Here is an 18,991-nt window from a genome sequence, read left to right as displayed (position 1 = left end):
CTGAGGACTTGTCGCTCTTGTGTAATAATCTTAGTTTCTCCTGAATTACAAGAAGTGCTTAGTGTGTTTGTATGTCCCATTTGCTGGAAGAGAAGAACTGCTCAGTAAACATTAAGCACACACCAAAATCTAGATTGGAAACACGTACGCACTGTTACAATACGTGTCACTCACAATCCGACAGCAACACGTGTGTGAAGCTCTCCCGCAGTTACTACGCTCCAGTTTACTAAATAAATACGCACACAGACACGCCATGACGTTGGCCAGATGCTCTTTGCTAATTAAGGCCAAGTATTCCCCGTTGTCCAGGTCGTTGAGAAACCTTAAGTGCACTGCTGGCAAAGCTACGGAGGCTGATTAGGGCGGAGTCATAACATAATATACATTATTATGCAGCAATAATATTTTTAATTAGAGCAGCAGAACTTCCCAAGACAATAAAAAGTTAAAATGTGCGACTTGGTGGGTGAATCAAGTCAGGTTTTTTTTTTTGGGGATAGAAATTGGTCTTGAGGATTTAATAGGAAATTGCAGCTCTCCCAGGCTGCAGCAGGTCTTGGAGTCCTGGCTCCTGTCCAGAGTCTGGTACTGTGATGGGGAGGGTCACGCTTGTGTCTGACCCCGAGGCCTTCATGCTTGATGTTGTTATTATTAGAGCACATTGGCCCCCGGGCAGCCGGTCCCCTAAACAGGGAAGACTCTGGAGAGGCTCTGGACCTGGAAAACAGCTGTGTGGGTTAGAGGCTGCGGGGGCCCCTTTGCACCCTGTGCCCCCCCACCCCCCTTTTCAGTGATCCCCCGAGAACCCCTCTGTACTGGCCAGCCAGGAGGTGCCTCTGTTTGATTTTACATACAAACCGCACTCACCTGGACCGGGGCATGGGTCATTTAAAAAAAAAAAAAAAGGCTACTTCTTACATTTTCTGCAGATATGATTGTATTTTAGGAGGTTAAAAATCTTCATCTGTCTCTACCATCTTGTCTACCTATCCTTGGCATTTCTGCGAGGGTGGGGGAGGGGTTAGTGGGTGGCTTCTAACTGTGTAAATAGCGCTGAAAATTGCATGTGGCCTTTGACTGTCTCTATAATTGCGAGTCTCTTGCAGTATTTTGCTTGGCAGCTTGAGAGGTTAACCCCTGAGGGTTAGAGGCCTGGAGCTCTCCGTCTAACTGGCAGAGGGGCTTCTCAAAGACTCGCTTGTTCACCTCCCAGCCTGGGCAAGGCGAAGCCTTCACTGATTATCTTGTGGATGACAACGAGAGAGCCCAGGCACCTACCGCTTTTTTTTGTCACCTCTGCCGGAAAGTTTCGCCCATATTGTAATCCCATCTAAAAATTAGGAACAGGTACACCTGCAGAATCTCATTAGCTGACTTAATTTAACAAGTAGTCATTGCAGTACTTTCCATAAGTGGACTTAAGGGAGGAAGTCGCTTAGGTCCAGACGCTCTGCGGCGCTCTACTGTTGTCGACGTGGATAACGGCCTCTCCAGCTCGGGTCGGTGGCGAGGCTCCCTGCAGCTGCTGTCTGCGAGGCTGATTAGTGCGTGGTGATGAGAGCATGATGGCAGGGGAGCCCCCAACACACACACACACACACACACTGAAGGGGTTAAGCAGTTGGTTAGGGAGAGACCTGCTCTGTGTCCAAGATGTTGAGTGCCGTGGCACGTTGGTGTGTTGTTACACTGCATGAGGCCTCGTCTCCACTTGATTGGGCCTGTAAGATCACAGCCACCCCCCCCCCCCTTCATCCGTTCTCTTTCTCTGCCAACCCTCCTCCCCGAGGGTTTCTTTCGCCACATCCTCCCTGCTGATTATCACCACTACCAGAGCTGACTCTTGCACTCCAGCTGCTGTCCACACTTTGGCTCTGGGGCTAATTCGACGATGCTTGCATGGTGGGAGCAAAGTTTTTCAGAGGGGGCCATTTGTACGAACATTCAGTGCTAATACCATGGTGTTTCTTCTTTTTTTTTTTTTTTTTTTATCTGCCCACCAGCAACACTCACCGCATGCCTTTAAGTCAGACTCTCCCTAGTGTCACATGTAAACAATAACCAGAGCTACAAGTGTTAAAAACCGAGAACAAGGTCGCAGTCTTGCAAAGAAGGTGGGGCGGACCAACATGTGTTGCTCTCCGCAGGTGTTTCCTCTGAGCAAGAACAGGACGGGGGTGCAGCTTTCACTGGCCCAAATGTATTTAAAATATCTTAAATTATAATAATTATTAAGATATTCTAGCCCGAGCGTACCCTTATCAAAGTTTCATCGGGATGCTGGCATACGTGATGTTCTTTCAGTCTCAGCTTCAAGATTGAACTTGGGGCATAATTTTCTATTAAATTGCTTTGGGTATAATTTAAGTCTTTATCTGATAAAAGCAAGAAGGGATGATTCGCGCCGTTGCTACAGAAGCCTTCATTTGTCCTTGTGAAGCTGGAAGAGAAAAATAATTGATTGTCGTTGGAGATATGGAGCACATGGAGTCAGAAGTGTCGCATGCACTCGAGTTTTTAGTGAATCATACTCAAAGTTATATGACATAACAGAAAAAAAAATTGGGTCAAATTCAGAAAATTGTTTATGGGGCATCTTAATTGTTTTGTGGCGATACTCCCACAAAACTTGATTCTAATTTCCATTTGGAGGTTGACGGGCGTCCCGAGACATTGCACTTGGTGAGTTGCTTTTAATCACACGATTCTCCGATTCGGTCAAACTTTGTCCGACTCATTTTTGTCTCGCTGCAGATATCAAACATGCTGCTTGGCAAGCTCTGGAGTGGAACGTTTTCTCAGTCGGTGTGCGAGGTGAGTGTTGATGGGCAGGAATTCTGTGTCAGCCCGGGGAAGGGGGTAGGCGAGGGGGGGGGGGGGGGGTCTAGTGTCTCTCTGTCACACAAGTGAGACAAGAAGTGCGCCCACCACCCCCATCTGTGTTAAAAGGCCGTATTGTTGAGCACATCTTCATGTAGACTTTTTTTCCCCCCTGCAGTCTTGCTGAGTTCACACTGTGATGACAGCGGCCGTGTCCGTGGAGTTTAAAGTTTCAAATTGAGCACAAACTTGCATTGTGTCTGTTATGCATGTGTGGGTTCATCCGTTAACAATTTTTAATCTCTACCGGTGGCACACACGGAGTCAGATGGTAACAATTGATTTGATCACATTTCGGCCTCTTGCAGAGAATTCAATTATGGCGTTAGGAGCAGTCGTGGAATGTGAAGCTTCCGTCACGCCAGGTGTTGTGTATTGCTATTATGAATACCTGTGACCTAAATCCAGCGGAGTTAAACTCATTCTTTTGTTATTGGAGATTAGCCGAGATAGGCTTTATTTCACGGGATTAGTATTTATCTTTGAAAAATGATACATTTCTAGCCGTCTATTTTCTGAAGGTCTTGAGAAAAATCATTCTTTGTTTTTGGAGTGTTTATTATAACGAAATTACAGTACTACTGTGCAAATGTGTGTTTTTTTAGCAATGTGTAAATCAATCGTCACTCAGTAGAGCACTGACCTCTGCCTAGGCCAATTAACAAAATCGCAACAAGCAATTATAACGCACCATATTAGTATGTTAGTCAACCGGTTGTTGATTTATTGAGACAGAAAGTGGCATTGATGCCAGCGTGTCTCAAACAATGCAAGTACTGAAGTATTCCAGATCCTGGACAAGCTTCTAAATTCTCTCTTGGCCCAAGTTCTTGAGTTTTGCATTTGAATTTAAATGTGATTTTATTCAGGCAGGGTTTGTTTGAAATTCCCAATCAGGCCACGTGTTTATTTTTGACTCAGGCTTCCTGTTGCTCAGATGCTATCAGCAGAGATTTAAACATGGCTACTTGTGTAGCTGTGTCTTGATGTCACAGTCAGGAATAATTGCTTGTTTGTTGATGTTAGTGTGAACACAACTTAAAGAATCTGAGTTTTTTGATCTGGTATAGCAGCTAAATGCTATTGAAGATGTTATTTTGAAGATGCAGAAAAGTATCTTTGATTGTGTTCCAGCACCAGTAGAAATGGCGTCACTGAGAAATGGCGTATAACATCACTCTGAGGAAACAAAAAAGAAGACACTCACTAAAGCGGCCTTACTTAAATCATTTATTTGTTGCTCCCAGTTGAAGCTAACTGTCAATTTGGCTTAAAACAAAAGCCAATCGCAAATTTAAACAGCAAAAGTAAACCACATCAGTTCATCGAAGAAAAATCAGCTAGCTAAATGCTAACATACGGTATCATGGGAATGTTGCGATCTTTATAAACCTTAAAACAACTGCTACTTAAAACACATGGAGCATTATTTCTAGGACAGTGTTTTGCAGTTAGGCCCCACACAAAATATAGCAGTCCATCCAATAAATGGATTCTACGACATCCCCAACATGACCATTGGACAAGTGCGTACACAAGGGAGACAGTTCAAGTGCACACATGAATAATTCACCCAGGTCAGACTTTCATCCTCTTATTCTGCCTCTCAGACCGCCAGCCGTGTCAGCAAAGGCAGAAGATTGAAAAGGAGGGACGCATGACGGGCTGTTTACCCCGGCAGCTGGTTAGCCGCCGCTTAACCGCCCCTCGGTCGCTTTTCAATTCCAGCCGGACCTCGGGCCCGACTCCTGACTGGGAGGCTGGAATATTGTGCGTGGTGGGGATCAATGCGTCCTGAGTGAAATGTCAACTGTGCCGCTGTGATGCGTCAGGCTGTGAGGGACTTGTAATTGCTATTGATCCGCCCGTGTGCTTAACGCAGGGCTGGCCCCGCCACGATGCGAGGCAGCTGCAGAGGAAGACGTATGCATCAGATGAGATAAAACGGAGAAAATAGAAAAGAAAGAGCTCGCCGTTTTTGTTCCCCTCCTTGCATCCCTCCCTCTCTGGCAGCAGATTGATCTTCCTCTTCCTGCTGATTTTAGCCGGGGCCTGTCATTATCGTACTCTGTCATTAGGGGCTCCATTGACAGCCCTGCTCTGTCTGTATCACTCTATTGAGACAGCCACACTTTTCCCGGGCAGTGTTCTCTACTTTTATTAAAATCTCTGACAGCCTGGGTTTAGCTTTCTCTATAGCGCCGCTACTGCTGCTATGTAATTGAAAGTGGCGTCCACCAGTGTCCCTGGCTGGTAATATCAGCTAAGTCTTGCTGGTTTGACTGGTTTATACCATACCAATTGGTCAGATTTTGGGGAATCTTCGTGTTTGTCATGAAAGCAAGTCTTACAAGAGTGTGGTGGCCATTGGGAATTTGGGGAAGATTCCCGAATGGCCGCCGCAGAGATGGTCAATAGGTGGCAGTGATGTCACTGACTTATCTTTGGGTATTTACAATTTCTTTCTTAGCCCAACCGTTTTGTTGTCTATTGCTCTAGTTTCTTTCTTATCATTTTTTTCTATGCCCAATGTTTGTGCAATAACGCTGATTAATTTTCCCTCCTCCCTGCTTATTCTAATTCATTATTTCAAGCAGATAACTTTGGTCTGTCAAGCTGCCCTTGTCATGTCTGATGGAAATTTTTGTTTTCAGCCAAATTGGAATTTTAATTCATATCATAGTTTTTTTTAAGGACGGAGAAGGCTGATAGTTGCAAAAATGTCGCATTTAAACGTATACCGACTCTCACCGTTTTAATGCACTCTGCGATATAGGAAAAAACACGTTTCGACATAAAGAAAAAAGGTTTCAAATGATTCTTCAAGCTGTCTGCCGGGCGTGGAAAGGACATGTCAGTCCTCCTGCCAGGGAGAGAGGGTAATTATCCTTTTCCTGTCAGAGAACAACAAATGATAGCCAAGGATGAAGATGGGGGGTGCATTTTCAGAGGCTGAAATTTTTCAAAAGGAATTTAATTTTCAGGCAGCTGCATATGTACGTTTCTGCTCTTACCCCATTTGTTTTTTTCTCCCATTGAACCATTTTTTTTATCCATTCACACGAGCTATTTGTTTGTGTCTGCGAGCTTCTGAGGGTGCATTTAACTGCCCCCCATCCCTATTTATAGGCCCTACTTTCTTGCAGTCATCTTCCACCCCCTCTTCTTTTCTGTTGTGACCATTTCAAGCGATTATACATTGTCTGAGTAATTTCCCTTTCAGCATCTGTTTTTTTTTTTACCTTGCACATAAAGAAGTGAATGGAGGGAAAATTATCACAATTACTCATATAATTGAGCCGCCTTTGTAGCAAGTGCAGCTTCGGCAGACCTCCCTTTTTTTTTTCCATCAGCCAAAATGGTTTCATTATATGGGTTTTTCATATTCCCTGACACAGGGCTCCGCTGAGGGTCTGCCGCGTGGATGAGATGCAGAATGAACAGAGCGCATCATTAAGGTCACAGTATGAATAATTATACCCGGCTATGGAAAGAGCATGGACGGCCTCTTTTTCTCTTCCCCTCCCTGCCCCGCCTGAGTACAAATGCAACATCCATGCCTTTTAGTCACAAAGAACTTTGTTTCAAATGGAGCTTCCACCTTCTACTTATACAAAGACGAGAGGGGGAGAGCAAGACTTGTATCAACATGACAATTTTCCGTCATTAGGCCTAATGACAGGCACAGACTGTGGGGATCAAGGGGAGCAGCCAAAGGAGAGGCGCATTCAGGTGTTGGCTGAGTGCTGACCTCCTTCCTGTCTTTGTTGCAGACTTAACTCGGAACAAAAAGTAAAATGAGGGACTTGGGGACTAAAGGCGCTGCAGCCGCAGCTGAATGTCAAGCAGGCCGGCCCTCCGCGGACAAATGACTTAATTGGCAAATTTGCATGTCAGTTCATTTGCGGGCAGCTAATTCAATAAGAGCTTTTTTTTTTTTTTCTTGTTTGTATCCTAACCTAAAACATCCAAAAAAATGCCCCAGCTGTTAACTTGAAGACAAAGTGGGCTCGATGTCTTGTTTCATTTTACAGTTAAGTTGAATTAAGTCAAAAGCTATATTTTTCAAATTCCTTCCTCGCCCGGACTTGGCTGGGGTAATTGGTCATTTTGCAGCCCATTTCAAGCGGCTGGGATGCTGGCCTGACCCCTGCTGCTGCTGTAATGGGGGGGAAGGGGGGGCATTTCTCCCGGCTCGCTGAAGGCCTTTGCACACTCTGACCTGTGAATACAGTTGCTTGGAATACGACAAAAATAAATGGAATATGGATTTTATATCTAGTTGCATTTTAATACTAAGGTGAGAAACTCCAGGTTAACAAACATCCATTCAGCTTTTTGTCTGTGCTGAATTATACCATCATTGCATTCAAATGAAGTCTGTGACATCTTGGCCTCTCCTCTCTCTCTCTCTCCTTCCAGCACCTCCACCTCTCATGCCTCTCTCTCCTCAGGTGAAGAGCGGCAGGTGTTAAAGCCCCTTCAGCCACCGAGCTACTTCATTTCTAATGAATCCTGCCCCTAGCCACGTGTAGAGGACTTTTTTTTTTTTGTTAATCACACTGGTGGTCAGTTAGTTCATGTCTTAAAATATTTTAAAATAAAAGTACAGAAAGCGTTTGAACTAAGGTTTAGGATACATTTGCCTAAATCATCTGTAAATTCTATATTTTTAAGCTAAAATATACTTTTGAGATCCAGAATTTAAACATTTGCTGTTGTACATAAAATACCCCGATAATGTTTTTTTTTATTAAAATGCCACTTTATATGATAATGTTATCTTTATTGGTTCCACAGTAGTAAAATCTGACCATTTACATTTCTGAAGAGGTAAAAAAAAATGTTTCAGAGGTTTTAATAATATTGTTGATTGATTTTTTTTAGGCTAATTGGTCAAATCTAACTGAAATCGAAAGTCTGTATAAAGGCGCTTCTAATGATCATTTCTGTGACATCGCCCACTATTGGCCAGGCGTACGATATTGCAAGATTTTCAGTCTTTAAATGTAACAAAAAATATATATTTTCATAAAACGGGTTGTTTGTAGGGATTGAAAGTCCACTGACAACTAAATGCCCTCTCTTGTGAAAAAAAAACCTCTTCTCGTGGGGAAAAAAAAGTCTTCATTACCCTTCTTATCATTAGTGTCACTACTTGATTATTTCACATTTGCTCGCACTCTGTTGTGCGAGCAGCTCCAGTTCGTGGATACTGTAATCGTGGGAAAAATAATGACAGTTATCAGTCGCACCCACCAAGTGCCCATAAAAATCTGTCCTCTGTTCTGGAAGATGATAATTATCGGCTGTACTGTCATTATCATTGTTGATAGAGCAAGTCTTGAAGCATTTTCCCCCCCTAAAGTAATAATCCCAGAGAAATCACTTCAAATTGGCCTATTTTAGGGAGAGGGGGTGGGCAGCAAGGGGACCAGTTTTGGTTATATTTGAGAGAATCTTCAAGTTCAGGCAGCACACTGGCATCTGTGCACATCAGGCTCGCCACTCGCATTTGCAATTTGCCGCTGCTTTATTTCAATGCAATTATGTAATTGGGCTGCTAATGACAGCGAGGGAATTTAACTGGCTTTGATGAGTTGTTCAGGTGGAGATGGAAGCAGTCGGCTGCCGCTGCATCAGCTCCGTGCAGCCTGCACGACAAGTCCGGAATGAAGAACCGAACTCCTGGCGGATACAATTTGCTCCTTCGCATGCAAGCAAACGCAGACTACACGTGTGGCTTCATCTGCAGCTTCTTCTGAGCTCCACGGTAAATTCTGAATATTAATAACCTGTGTGCGTTGTTTTTTTTACGTGTAATCCTGTATTTTGTGTTTTAGCCAATAGTCAATTCAATTAAATCAGATTATCAGGGATAATTGCTCATGTTGTGGAAGGCTGGCCGCAACTCCTCCCACACACACATGCAAAAAAAAAAAACGACAGATGAAAGAAGCGTTTAAATATGAAGCAGGATTAACACGCGAATTCATGACAGGATGTTGTGTTAAAATATAACAAAAATAATAATAAATGAAACGCATTAATACATTAAATTCATACTGTTTCACCTTTATGCTTGTGCGAGTGTAACAGACCCCGAGCCATTGCAAGTGACTAATTACCGGCCTACTTATGAAAATTGAACTCTGTGTTATGCTAATACGGCACATTGGGAGCTTTAATTACAATGACATTCATTAAAGCGGTCAGCAGCTTTAACAAGCTTGAACGTTATTTTTTTTCTCTTTACTGTTATAATTCGTAGTATAGCACATTTTTTTCTGTATATTACGAGCTCACATCAGTTATTGCTATTATTAATATTGTGAAGTCGTTTGAAAAATTAAGAATAATTATGTTTGACATTTTTCCTCACAATAAGAATACGTGCGTGTTATGAATCGGGTTACGATAACAACGTTACGTCATCCGCTGGTCTGACCTTAATCCAATTTGTATACAAATATCATTAATCCCAATTCTAATGTGAAAGTGATAATTGTCATTTGTGCTGCTGATGACGGAGATTTGAAGCCCTGAGGTTGTGTGCTCGTCTTCCTCGCTCAGGTCGCTCGAAGGCAGCCGGGCCAATGGGCTCGCCTCTCGGAGCCAATGAACCAATCAGCGGCCGCCTTGGATGAATATTCATGAGTACTAGATTCAAACCTTTGGGGGAGTTTATCTCGATCCGCAGCATCATACCTGGGACTTTTCACGGGAACAAACTGCATTTTCTTATGAATGGAAGGAGAAAAAAGCGGTTCGACTTAAATTGGGAGCCCTCCCGGTTTGGACTCAAACAACAAAAGCAGGAGGAGGACGAGAGCCGCCGGAAGAGATGACAATGACAGCGATCCCAGAAAGTCTTAACAGTCCCGTCTCAGGAAAAAGCGTTTTCATGGAGTTCGGGCCCGCCGGTCAGCAAATGTCTCCGTCCTCCATGTCCCACGGACACTACCCCGTGCACTGTTTACATTCTGCAGGCCACGGACAGCACGACAGCTACAGCCCGGCCCCGAACTTCCCCCGAACCTTAGCCTATCCTTATATCAACTCTGTGGGAAGCCATTCCAACAGCCCGTACCTCAGCTCGGTTCAAACGTACCAGAACAGCTCGGCCCTGCCTCAGACCCGCTTAGAAGAGCCAGGTAAGCGCGTCGAAAAACGGATCCTATTGCGTAACCGATGTTTGCAATTGCGATGCTAATTATAGTCCGGTTTCCCACCCACGTGCATTCATTAATTTTTCATTTCAGCACCAGAAAGTGCCAAGAACGCTGTGGTGGAGGGAGGAGAGGTCCGATTCAACGGCAAAGGGAAAAAGATCCGCAAACCAAGGACCATCTACTCCAGTTTACAACTTCAAGCTCTCAACAGGAGATTCCAGCAAACGCAATATTTGGCCTTACCGGAGAGAGCCGAGCTCGCCGCGTCTCTGGGCCTCACTCAGACACAGGCAAGTATTCTATTCTATTTTTATTTGTTCTACGCATTTTATTTTCACCATATTTTAGTCTCCTTGCGTGCTTTTGCTCCCATATTTCTTGACCGATTCTTAATTGCGATGCATGTTACAAATATTTACGCAATGCAATTAAACTATTATTGTTCTAATGACCACAATTAAGTTTAATTGCATATTTTTTATTCCACTATTCAGACACGTTTTCTCCAGACATTATTGTTTTATTTTATTTTATTTTATTTTCACTTAGCTTTGTATAGTTCCCGTTTTCTGATGACAGTTATTTTAATTTCCCGTCTCACTTTGTTTATTTATTTTTTGCGGGTGTGTGACGTTCTCCGCGCGTCTAAGTAGCAACGCCCATTTTCTCACGCTGCTGCTCTCTTTTCGGAACCCTCGCGCAGGTGAAGATTTGGTTCCAAAATAAAAGGTCCAAGTTCAAGAAACTGATGAAGCAAGGCGGTGGCACTATTGACACTAACGCCTTGGCCACAGGCCGCGGACTCTCTAGCGGGTCTCCCACGCTGGCGCCCGCCTGGAGCTCGCCGATCGGTGGGAAGACGTCAGTGGGCGCCACCACGGGGTCCTATATCCCGGCCTACACGTCGTGGTACGCCGGTACACACCAGGAGTCTATGCAACAATCCTCCCAGCTCATGTGAACTCACGTCGGCCATGCACGCCACGCCACGGCGCGGGGACCCGGGAAGCTTGAGCTCGGAGCGTGGGCGTTTGCTCCCCCCTCACGAGTGGTGGGCGCCTCATTCCGGAACCAGATGAAGATGACGCTAAGAAACTTGAAAGAGATGACCTCCACGTATGAAATCTTTCACAAGCGCTTTTTTTGGGGCTGCTTTTTATTTTTTAAAATCACATTTGAGAGAAATGTCATTGTTTATTTATGATGACATCACTTTTCATTCATCACAAGGCCAATCATGAGTATTTCTTGAACCAAATTCTATCGATAAATATAGCTGTTATCATTCAGAGCATATTGTATGAACTTGTTTATTATTTAAGTTAAATTATTGGGATTTTTTTACTTCTTCAATTGAGGCCAGTCTTGTGTTCTATTTATGTGTTTAAATTGAGAAAACAACATCCTGTTGTTCATGCTGCACTATACGCGAGCAAAAGCTTTTCAAGTTATGTGAAGAGGTGAAAAAGAAATACCCACAGGACGAACAGCTCATTTCTCACTGTGTTTTATAGATAAACCCAAATTGTTTTGTGCTCTACTGGCTGTGAAAGGTTTTTAGGCTTGCTGTAATTCGTCCACATGTGTTTTAGTCCACAGAAAAAAAAATAGTTTTGTATTGATCTCTTTAATTTATTGGCTCTTTATGTACATACTGTGCACATTTTCACAAAGCAGTAAAATGATTTAACTTATGTGAAGAACCGTGTGTGGAGCTGCGCTGTTTTATAGGTGTCGACACAAAGCATCGTGCACATGCATGACAACACTGCAAATGGCTAAAAGATGATTTATGATCATTTTTGGCTTGCAGTCTATTGTGTTGATGCTGCTGTTGCTGCTGCAGATGTCAGCACACTAAAAAAAAGGGGGGGGGGGGAGAGTTACCACGAAAATCTGGATTAATTCAACAACTCGTATTCTTTTAATTTTTTCCTCAAGACAATCGTGGGGTGGGGTGGGGGTTGTTGCGGGCTTTATTAAATAATTACTCCTGCATGCGCAAGCAGGTGCTGCAAAAAGACGGGGACGAGAGGGCCAAAACTATAAGGAAAACCCCCCACGTTGAGCCTTTTTGGGATCCATAGTTTATGAAAATATAATTTTGTTAGCTTTATGTATACTCCAATATTTGCAGAGCCACACTTGGCAGGCGATAAACAGAAAAGTAAAATCCTCCTTACTCCAAATACGCAAGCCATTTCCATCCATTGCCATTTAATAAAATACTCAGCCTAACCATTTAGGGTTTAAAATGCATTTTAAGTAGTTTTTCAAGCAAAAAATATCAATTGATATTAACACCTTACATATGTCTGAAATAAAATAAACTGGAGCACATGAAAATTTAAATAAAAGAAAAATTAAAAAATAGTGTTGTATAAAAATCAATTTTTATTGAGAATTGTATTTAATTTATACATGCATATATTTTTATATATTTTTGTCAGCGTGTTGCAATTACAACACGATTTAATCTTTCATGATATTCAGATTTTTATGGTATTTTACGTATACTATCACAATTTTAAGAATTATGAAATCTACCAATCATTTATACTATATTATCAAAATCCGAATTGCACTTATACGTCTAAATGAAATGCACTAACATAAAAAATAAAATAACTATAATGCATTAAAATAAAACCATATTGCAAAGATACACCGAGTTATATTCTTCCTGTGCGCTTCCTATTTCTTTGTTTCTTTTTCATACACCAAACTGGCGTGTCCAAGCACCGTGCCCACGCCCACCTCGCCAATCCTCGCGTGTTTCTCTCTCCATGCACGAAGCAAGCCCGTGTATTGTTGTGCTGCGTGAAACGTCAATTTGGCTGCTCTTCTTGTGCACCGAGAAAGGCGCAGCTGCTCATCCAAGAGGGTCAGCGTTATTTCGCTGCTTTCTCTTCTTGATTATACCGAGCCGAGCCCATCAAACCCGCCATAATTACAGTCATTTCGCCCTTATTTATTCTAATGCAGTTTCCCATCTCTGGGCTAATTATGAGCAATTTTTCTTTTCTCTCTCTCCGTCTCTCTCTCTCTCTCTCTCTCTCTCTCTCTCTCTCTCTCTCTCTCTCTCTCTCTCTCTCTCTGTGGGTCCCTCGAAGAATCTTTTAAGCGCCGATCGACAGCGATAGAGCCTTGAAATAAATTCTGGTGTAAAATAGAGGAGGGGGAAATGTAGGTGAGCTGCCATATATGCAAGCGGGGTCTTGGCTGGCTGTTTTGGACGTGCAGTGCAAATTGCTTGCAGGTGCAGACTCCATGCAAGCTTGTCAATGCAAGGAGAAGCTTCAATTTGGTACGATATGCACGCAATATACATAATATACATGGGAACTTATCGTAAATAAAAACGCATTCAAATCTCAAAATGCATGATCGGAAAATGTATAACCCACCTTTAAGCTTTTAAGGACGAATAAGCATCCAAGAGTTCCCCAAAGCGCTTAAATTCCAATTTCAGCTCAAAGATAGAAATAAGGGGGAAAAAATCCGTCCCCCGTGCATGTTGTGCTCCAGAGATCCGAATATGACTGGGAAATCTCCTGCTTTATTTCCCCTTTATATAGCAGATGGGGAGAAAAATGCCGATTATTAGCATAAATGTTTACTCCTCATTACGCTGATGACATTGTGCACTCGAGGTCTCTGTAATCTTTGGGTGGGGGGGGGAAATTATGAGTAATTTTTGCCGCTGCAAATTTAAAGCAGCAGTTATCCCGCAATTCAGGCTAATTCGGATCTAATTATACATGAGTCAAGTTACTCTTTGGGCTGAAAACTATATGCATTGATAGTTGCCATTTATTGTGTACATGCAAGTTGGACAATGTTGATGCTCGAGACTGTCTTGGGTAAAAATGACACCCCGTATTAGGAGGCCTGAAATGGTGCCGAATTATGGGAGTAATTGCAGGTTTTCATAATGAGTGGAATTACAGCACAGTGCGAGGACAAATAAGGAAACCGGGAGTGCATGTGGCATTTACAAGTTGCACTTTCAAAAAGGGATGCTCGCTGCATGCAAGCCACAAAATTGGGCATCAAAAATAATGAGGCTCAGTTGTTATTATTTTTTAGGGGCTGTTAGAGTGGGAATAATTTAGGTCAATATCACAACAAAATGTCTGTAGTGGTTAAATGATGCACGTTCACTTTTTGTAAAGTGATTTGATGAAACAAGTGATATTCTATTTTCATAATCATATTGACGTCATATTGAAATTTCTATCTATCCATCCATCCATCCATGTCTGTATCGAAACTAAATATCTTATCTAAATGCTTAAATATGACTTAAAGGCAATATTGGGTTATTGATTTATGGTTTTCTTTGTTATTTTTGTCAATAACATATTGGCACCAATCACTGTAGGCCCTAACACACTTAACTGTGTGTGTGTGTGTGTGTGTGTGTGCGTGCGTGTGCATGTGCGTGTGCATGTGTGTGTGTGTGTGTGTGTGTGTGTGTGTGTGTGTGTGTGTGTGTGTGTGTGTGTGTGTGTGTGTGTGTGTGTGTGTGTGTGTGTACAAGACCTTTACTATTTATGTCAGTATAAATAGCAGCAGAACTTTACATGGAAAAGGAGAATAAAGCGTTCACGGGAAACATGTTTATTTAAATAACCATATGAAGCACTATAAAAAAATAAAAAATAAATAAGACAAAAACACAATTAAGTGTGATCCAAGTCAATCAGATGAAGGACAATCAGTAGCTTGCGGTGGAAAACGGATGTTTGTACCAATCGCCTTTAAAAATCAAAGTCATGAGCGATCAAAAAGTAATATTTACACAAACGTGGAGATATACAGCTCTACAAGATTATTATTGTGTTTTGTGTTTCCAAATACATATCAGATCATTTTTTTTGCAGACAATAAAAACCGGTCCAAAAAGATTCTTATTTTTTTGGCTCTTTTTCCCCACAACTAAATATCACACAAGATGAGGTCAAGTCGAAAAAGGCACGATACAGTTGACCTTTGCTACATCACTGACGGGCAAGGTTGGAATTTGGCAACATGATAATCAACAAACGGCATGTCAAAAAATAACAAGTCGAGCATAAAAGCGGTCCATTCATTCATTCATTTACCCCTGGACATAAACAAAATAAATAAATAGAAAAATAACCGCCAAAATGTGGGTCAATGTGGCGAACGTCCACAGTTTTCCTTCCGCGCGTAAAAGTAGGACCCACTCAGACGTCCAGAAATGAATGCGCACGTATATTTTTCAACACCAGCGTCACCGGTTGTTTTTTTTTCTTCAGAATATTGTCCCGGCAGTGATGGCCGGGTTGTGGTGGAGCAGAGCGGGCTGCAGGTGGCTCATCGAGTTCGTGTTGGAGTACCACGAGTAATTTGCCAAAAAAGAGGACAACGAAGAAGAGGAAGAGGAGGAGGAGGGGGCACTGCTGCTGCCGTTGTTGGGCGGACTGCTGCCATTCGGAGGTAACGTGGAGTTACTCATGCCTTGAGTCTGTGGAAAGTCCCATGCGCTGGGCGGGGAGGCGCACGGAGGAGACTCGCTGGCGGGGACGTGCTGCTCGGGTGCGATTTCGCCGTTTTTCCACAGCTTCTTGAACTTGGAACGGCGGTTCTGGAACCAAATTTTCACCTATGGAGTAGATGACACGTTATTGCCGCACTGGTTCCGCTCTCCATGGGGATGTGGCGTGTTTTTTTTTTTAATGGTCAGGCACCCACCTGTGTCTGCGTGAGGCCCAGGGAGGCAGCCAGCTCGGCCCGCTCGGGCAGCGCCAAGTACTGCGTTTTTTGGAAGCGCCTTTGGAGCGCGGCCAGTTGGAAGCTAGAATAAATGGTTCGAGGTTTCCTGACCTTCTTTGGTTTTCCATTCACCATTCTGATTTCTGGCTCGCTCTCTTCTTTTTCTGCGGGAGGACATTGGAATGTTGTTTGAGGTTTTGGCACTGGGTCCGTAATTTGGATTCGGGGGAGTATCACTTTTGTTTTTACTATATGGCCGTGTGCGTGCAAGTTATAATTTGACTTTGAACATTGTCTTTTAACACAAACCTATTTTTGTTACTTTATTACAATGGGCGTGTGCATGCAAGACTTTCCACAGAATTTTTTTGTGCCTATATATATTTTTCTTTATGGGTGTGCGTGCAAGTATTTTCCACTGAATATTTTGCGTGGACTGAATCAGCCCCCCCCCGTTATATTACTACATATAAGCATGAGATAAAATAAAGCAATACAAGTTACAAAATGGTGAAATTTACACCGTTTCAGCAACTTGTGGATACAAGAAATAAAGGTAGCATGTAGAAGAAAACAAAAATGTAACCATGCAATGCATGCATGTTATTTTTTTAATTCTAATTAAATTTTTAGTATTTTATTTTTTTACAGTTCTATAAATTTACGATTTATAAAGCAATTTATTTTATTGTTCTATATATCTGTTGGCGCATACACGTTCTAATTTACGACTGAACAATGTTTTTAAAGCGAAATATCACATTTGTACATGCAAGTTCAAAATGTGCGTTCCATACCCGTTTCGGCAGGAGTGGGTGAGGAGCTGGGTCCAAAACTGCCGTAGGCGCCGTAAGACGAGTTGAAGGCCGCCATGTCGTAAGACTTCGAGTTGTACGGTACCGCACCGGCCCCGCTGCCTTGGTACTGGAAAGAACCGAGGGGTCCAAAGGGCGATCCGCCGCATGAGTGTCCGTGCTGCGGGCTGTTGTAATAGCTGCTGTCCGTAGCCGTGGACACCGGCAAGGTGGGCGACTCCTGCGACTTGTGCAAGCTGTGGTAGTTGGTGGAGGTCATCTGGTTGGAGTGCATATCAGTGCTGAGGTTCTCAAAAACTCCTGTCATTTCGAAATGTGCGCAAAGATGCAAACGCGTCCGGAATCTGGTTGTGCTCTTTGTCGAGTGGGGGGGAAAAGCATCCCAGGGTGGGCAAAAAGAGTCTCTCTCCCACAGTGGCCTGTGATTATCTGCCACGGTCCGTGGAAGGAGCGCACTTATGAGAGGGTGGGAGCGCGTCACGCCAACCAATGACGAAAGAGGAACAATACTGACTGCTTCGCGATGCATGACCCCCCCCCCCCCCTCTTTTTTATGCCCACTCCTCTATTTCAGTGATTCGCAAACAAATACGCGACAATATTTCAGTCTTCTTTCCGTGTTTTATCAGAAGGAACAGACGAATCTGTGTCTCAATAAACAATATCACCTTTTGCTCATATAATCTTGGAAATTAATAATCAATGTATTTCTTTATTCCTAACAGTATTTTGTAAGCTACTGTTATGCTCTATTTTAAATTGATACAGTGTTTAAATATAGCGGGATGATTTTTTTTAACACATCTATTGTCACACTCATACCGACAGTCTTAACAAAAAATGAAAATAGTGATTGTTCTGAAAATTGCAAACTCACACTTCAACACAGCAGTTCAAATTAAATGGAAGATTAAAAAATGATTAAAATAAAGCTTCCTGTCCTAAATAATGGACTTCCAGTACCATAGACACATAGAGAATAACTTTATTCAAATCCCCAGGCAGCTTTAAGTCATCAAAATGTGGTTGATTGTCCATAAATGTCAACGTACATTTTGTAGGATGAGATTTGGGTTCGTAATATTTTCTTTAAATAAAAAAACAAACACAAACGCTGTTCCATCGCGCTGAACACAGTCGTGTCGATACAGCAGCTCTCTCATGCGGTAGAAAACGGCATTACACGTATTTGTCGTTTCAATGTTGACAAATACAAAAAATGAGAGACGTTATTAAAATGGCTGACTGTTTTATTATTTTTTAATAAACAGTTTAATAAAAAAAATAATAGTAATAATAATAATAATGATAGTCATTATATGCCAGCCCCAGTCGTTTCAGTTGTGTAACCACAAATTTTAATTTAGAATCTTCTAATGTTCAGAACAAAGCCACAGACCGTTTATGCCCACAAGATGGCAGCAAAGCACATATCAGCACAAATGTTGGACTGACTGCCCTCTTGTTTCACAGCCTTTATTGAGTCAAGGCATATATTACATTGGGGGAAAAAAAAGTAATATACTGCACAGCACCAAGCAAAAATGTAACAACAAGTGAATACATAGTTTAATAATGTCTGCCTTCAACTGTCCTTTCATTGCTGACAGAGACAAACAGAACAAGAGGAAGTTAACACTGCTGGTTAGCAAACTTAAACACAGAGAATGTTGTCCTGACTTTTCCTCATTTTAGTGGTCTATTGTGCAGTTGTGCGTCTATTAAAATGTTGCAGTAGTTACAGTCCGGGGAACTCTGCATGTGTCTGCAGCATTGTTTCCTTGAAAAGCTCCAGCTCATTTGGACTGCTCATTAGTGGAGCATGTCTGCTCATTCATTCCATCTTTCATTCACTAGGGCTGGCATGAGCAACAATTGCCCAGTTCAGTATTTTCCATTGCAGGATGGCTTTCAAATATATAGCTTTGTGAGCTAGCATGGTTTAAAAAAAAATCCACCATGTCCCTGAAAGAATCCCAAGCATGCAAATGCTTCCTAAAGACAACAAAGTGAGGAGATGAAAATTCTGCTTCATAAGGTGCACCTGCACAATATACTTCTTCCCCCAATCCTCGAGATTCACGGTCATTATTTCTGTTTTTCCATTATTTGTTTATTGTTTGATTAAAATCAACATTGAGCTCAAGCAGGTCTTATTATGTTAAAACAAGAGCGGAAGAGTTCTCACTCAGTAAAGTGATTTGATGGTGGTTTCTCTTGGTGAGCTCCTGCTGTGACACTTGGAGCATTCATCTCCATGGCAACACACCCAAATCCTGTTACCACATCGTTTCAGCTTTGAAATACTTTTATAATACGGGCTAAAGGTAAAAGTCAACAGCTTAGTGATTCTTCTATTGTTCTTCATTAGACAGTCAG

At 42.4% G+C, this 18,991-nt stretch overlaps 2 protein-coding genes across 2 annotated transcripts; one reads left to right on the top strand and one right to left on the bottom strand.

Annotated features, from left to right (window-relative positions):
• Positions 1–8,299: 8,299 nt before the first annotated feature.
• On the top strand, positions 8,300–11,758 carry dlx1a (distal-less homeobox 1a). Its single transcript, XM_037240528.1, has 4 exons — positions 8,300–8,656; positions 9,457–10,037; positions 10,146–10,345; positions 10,759–11,758. The coding sequence occupies exons 2-4, from the start codon at positions 9,728–9,730 to the stop codon at positions 11,014–11,016; spliced, it is 768 nt and encodes a 255-aa protein (XP_037096423.1). The 5' UTR covers positions 8,300–8,656; positions 9,457–9,727; the 3' UTR covers positions 11,017–11,758.
• Positions 11,759–14,929: 3,171 nt separating this feature from the next.
• dlx2a (distal-less homeobox 2a) lies at positions 14,930–17,055 on the bottom strand. The gene is made up of 3 exons (XM_037240523.1): positions 16,595–17,055; positions 15,777–15,961; positions 14,930–15,687 (listed from the first exon to the last, which is right to left on the bottom strand). The coding sequence occupies exons 1-3, from the start codon at positions 16,917–16,919 to the stop codon at positions 15,337–15,339; spliced, it is 861 nt and encodes a 286-aa protein (XP_037096418.1). The 5' UTR covers positions 16,920–17,055; the 3' UTR covers positions 14,930–15,336.
• Between the last annotated feature and the right edge of the window lie 1,936 nt (positions 17,056–18,991).

This window comes from Syngnathus acus, chromosome 21 (genome assembly GCF_901709675.1).
Source record: "Syngnathus acus chromosome 21, fSynAcu1.2, whole genome shotgun sequence".
NCBI lineage: Eukaryota > Metazoa > Chordata > Actinopteri > Syngnathiformes > Syngnathidae > Syngnathus > Syngnathus acus.
This window is presented reverse-complemented; position numbering and strand designations above follow the sequence as displayed.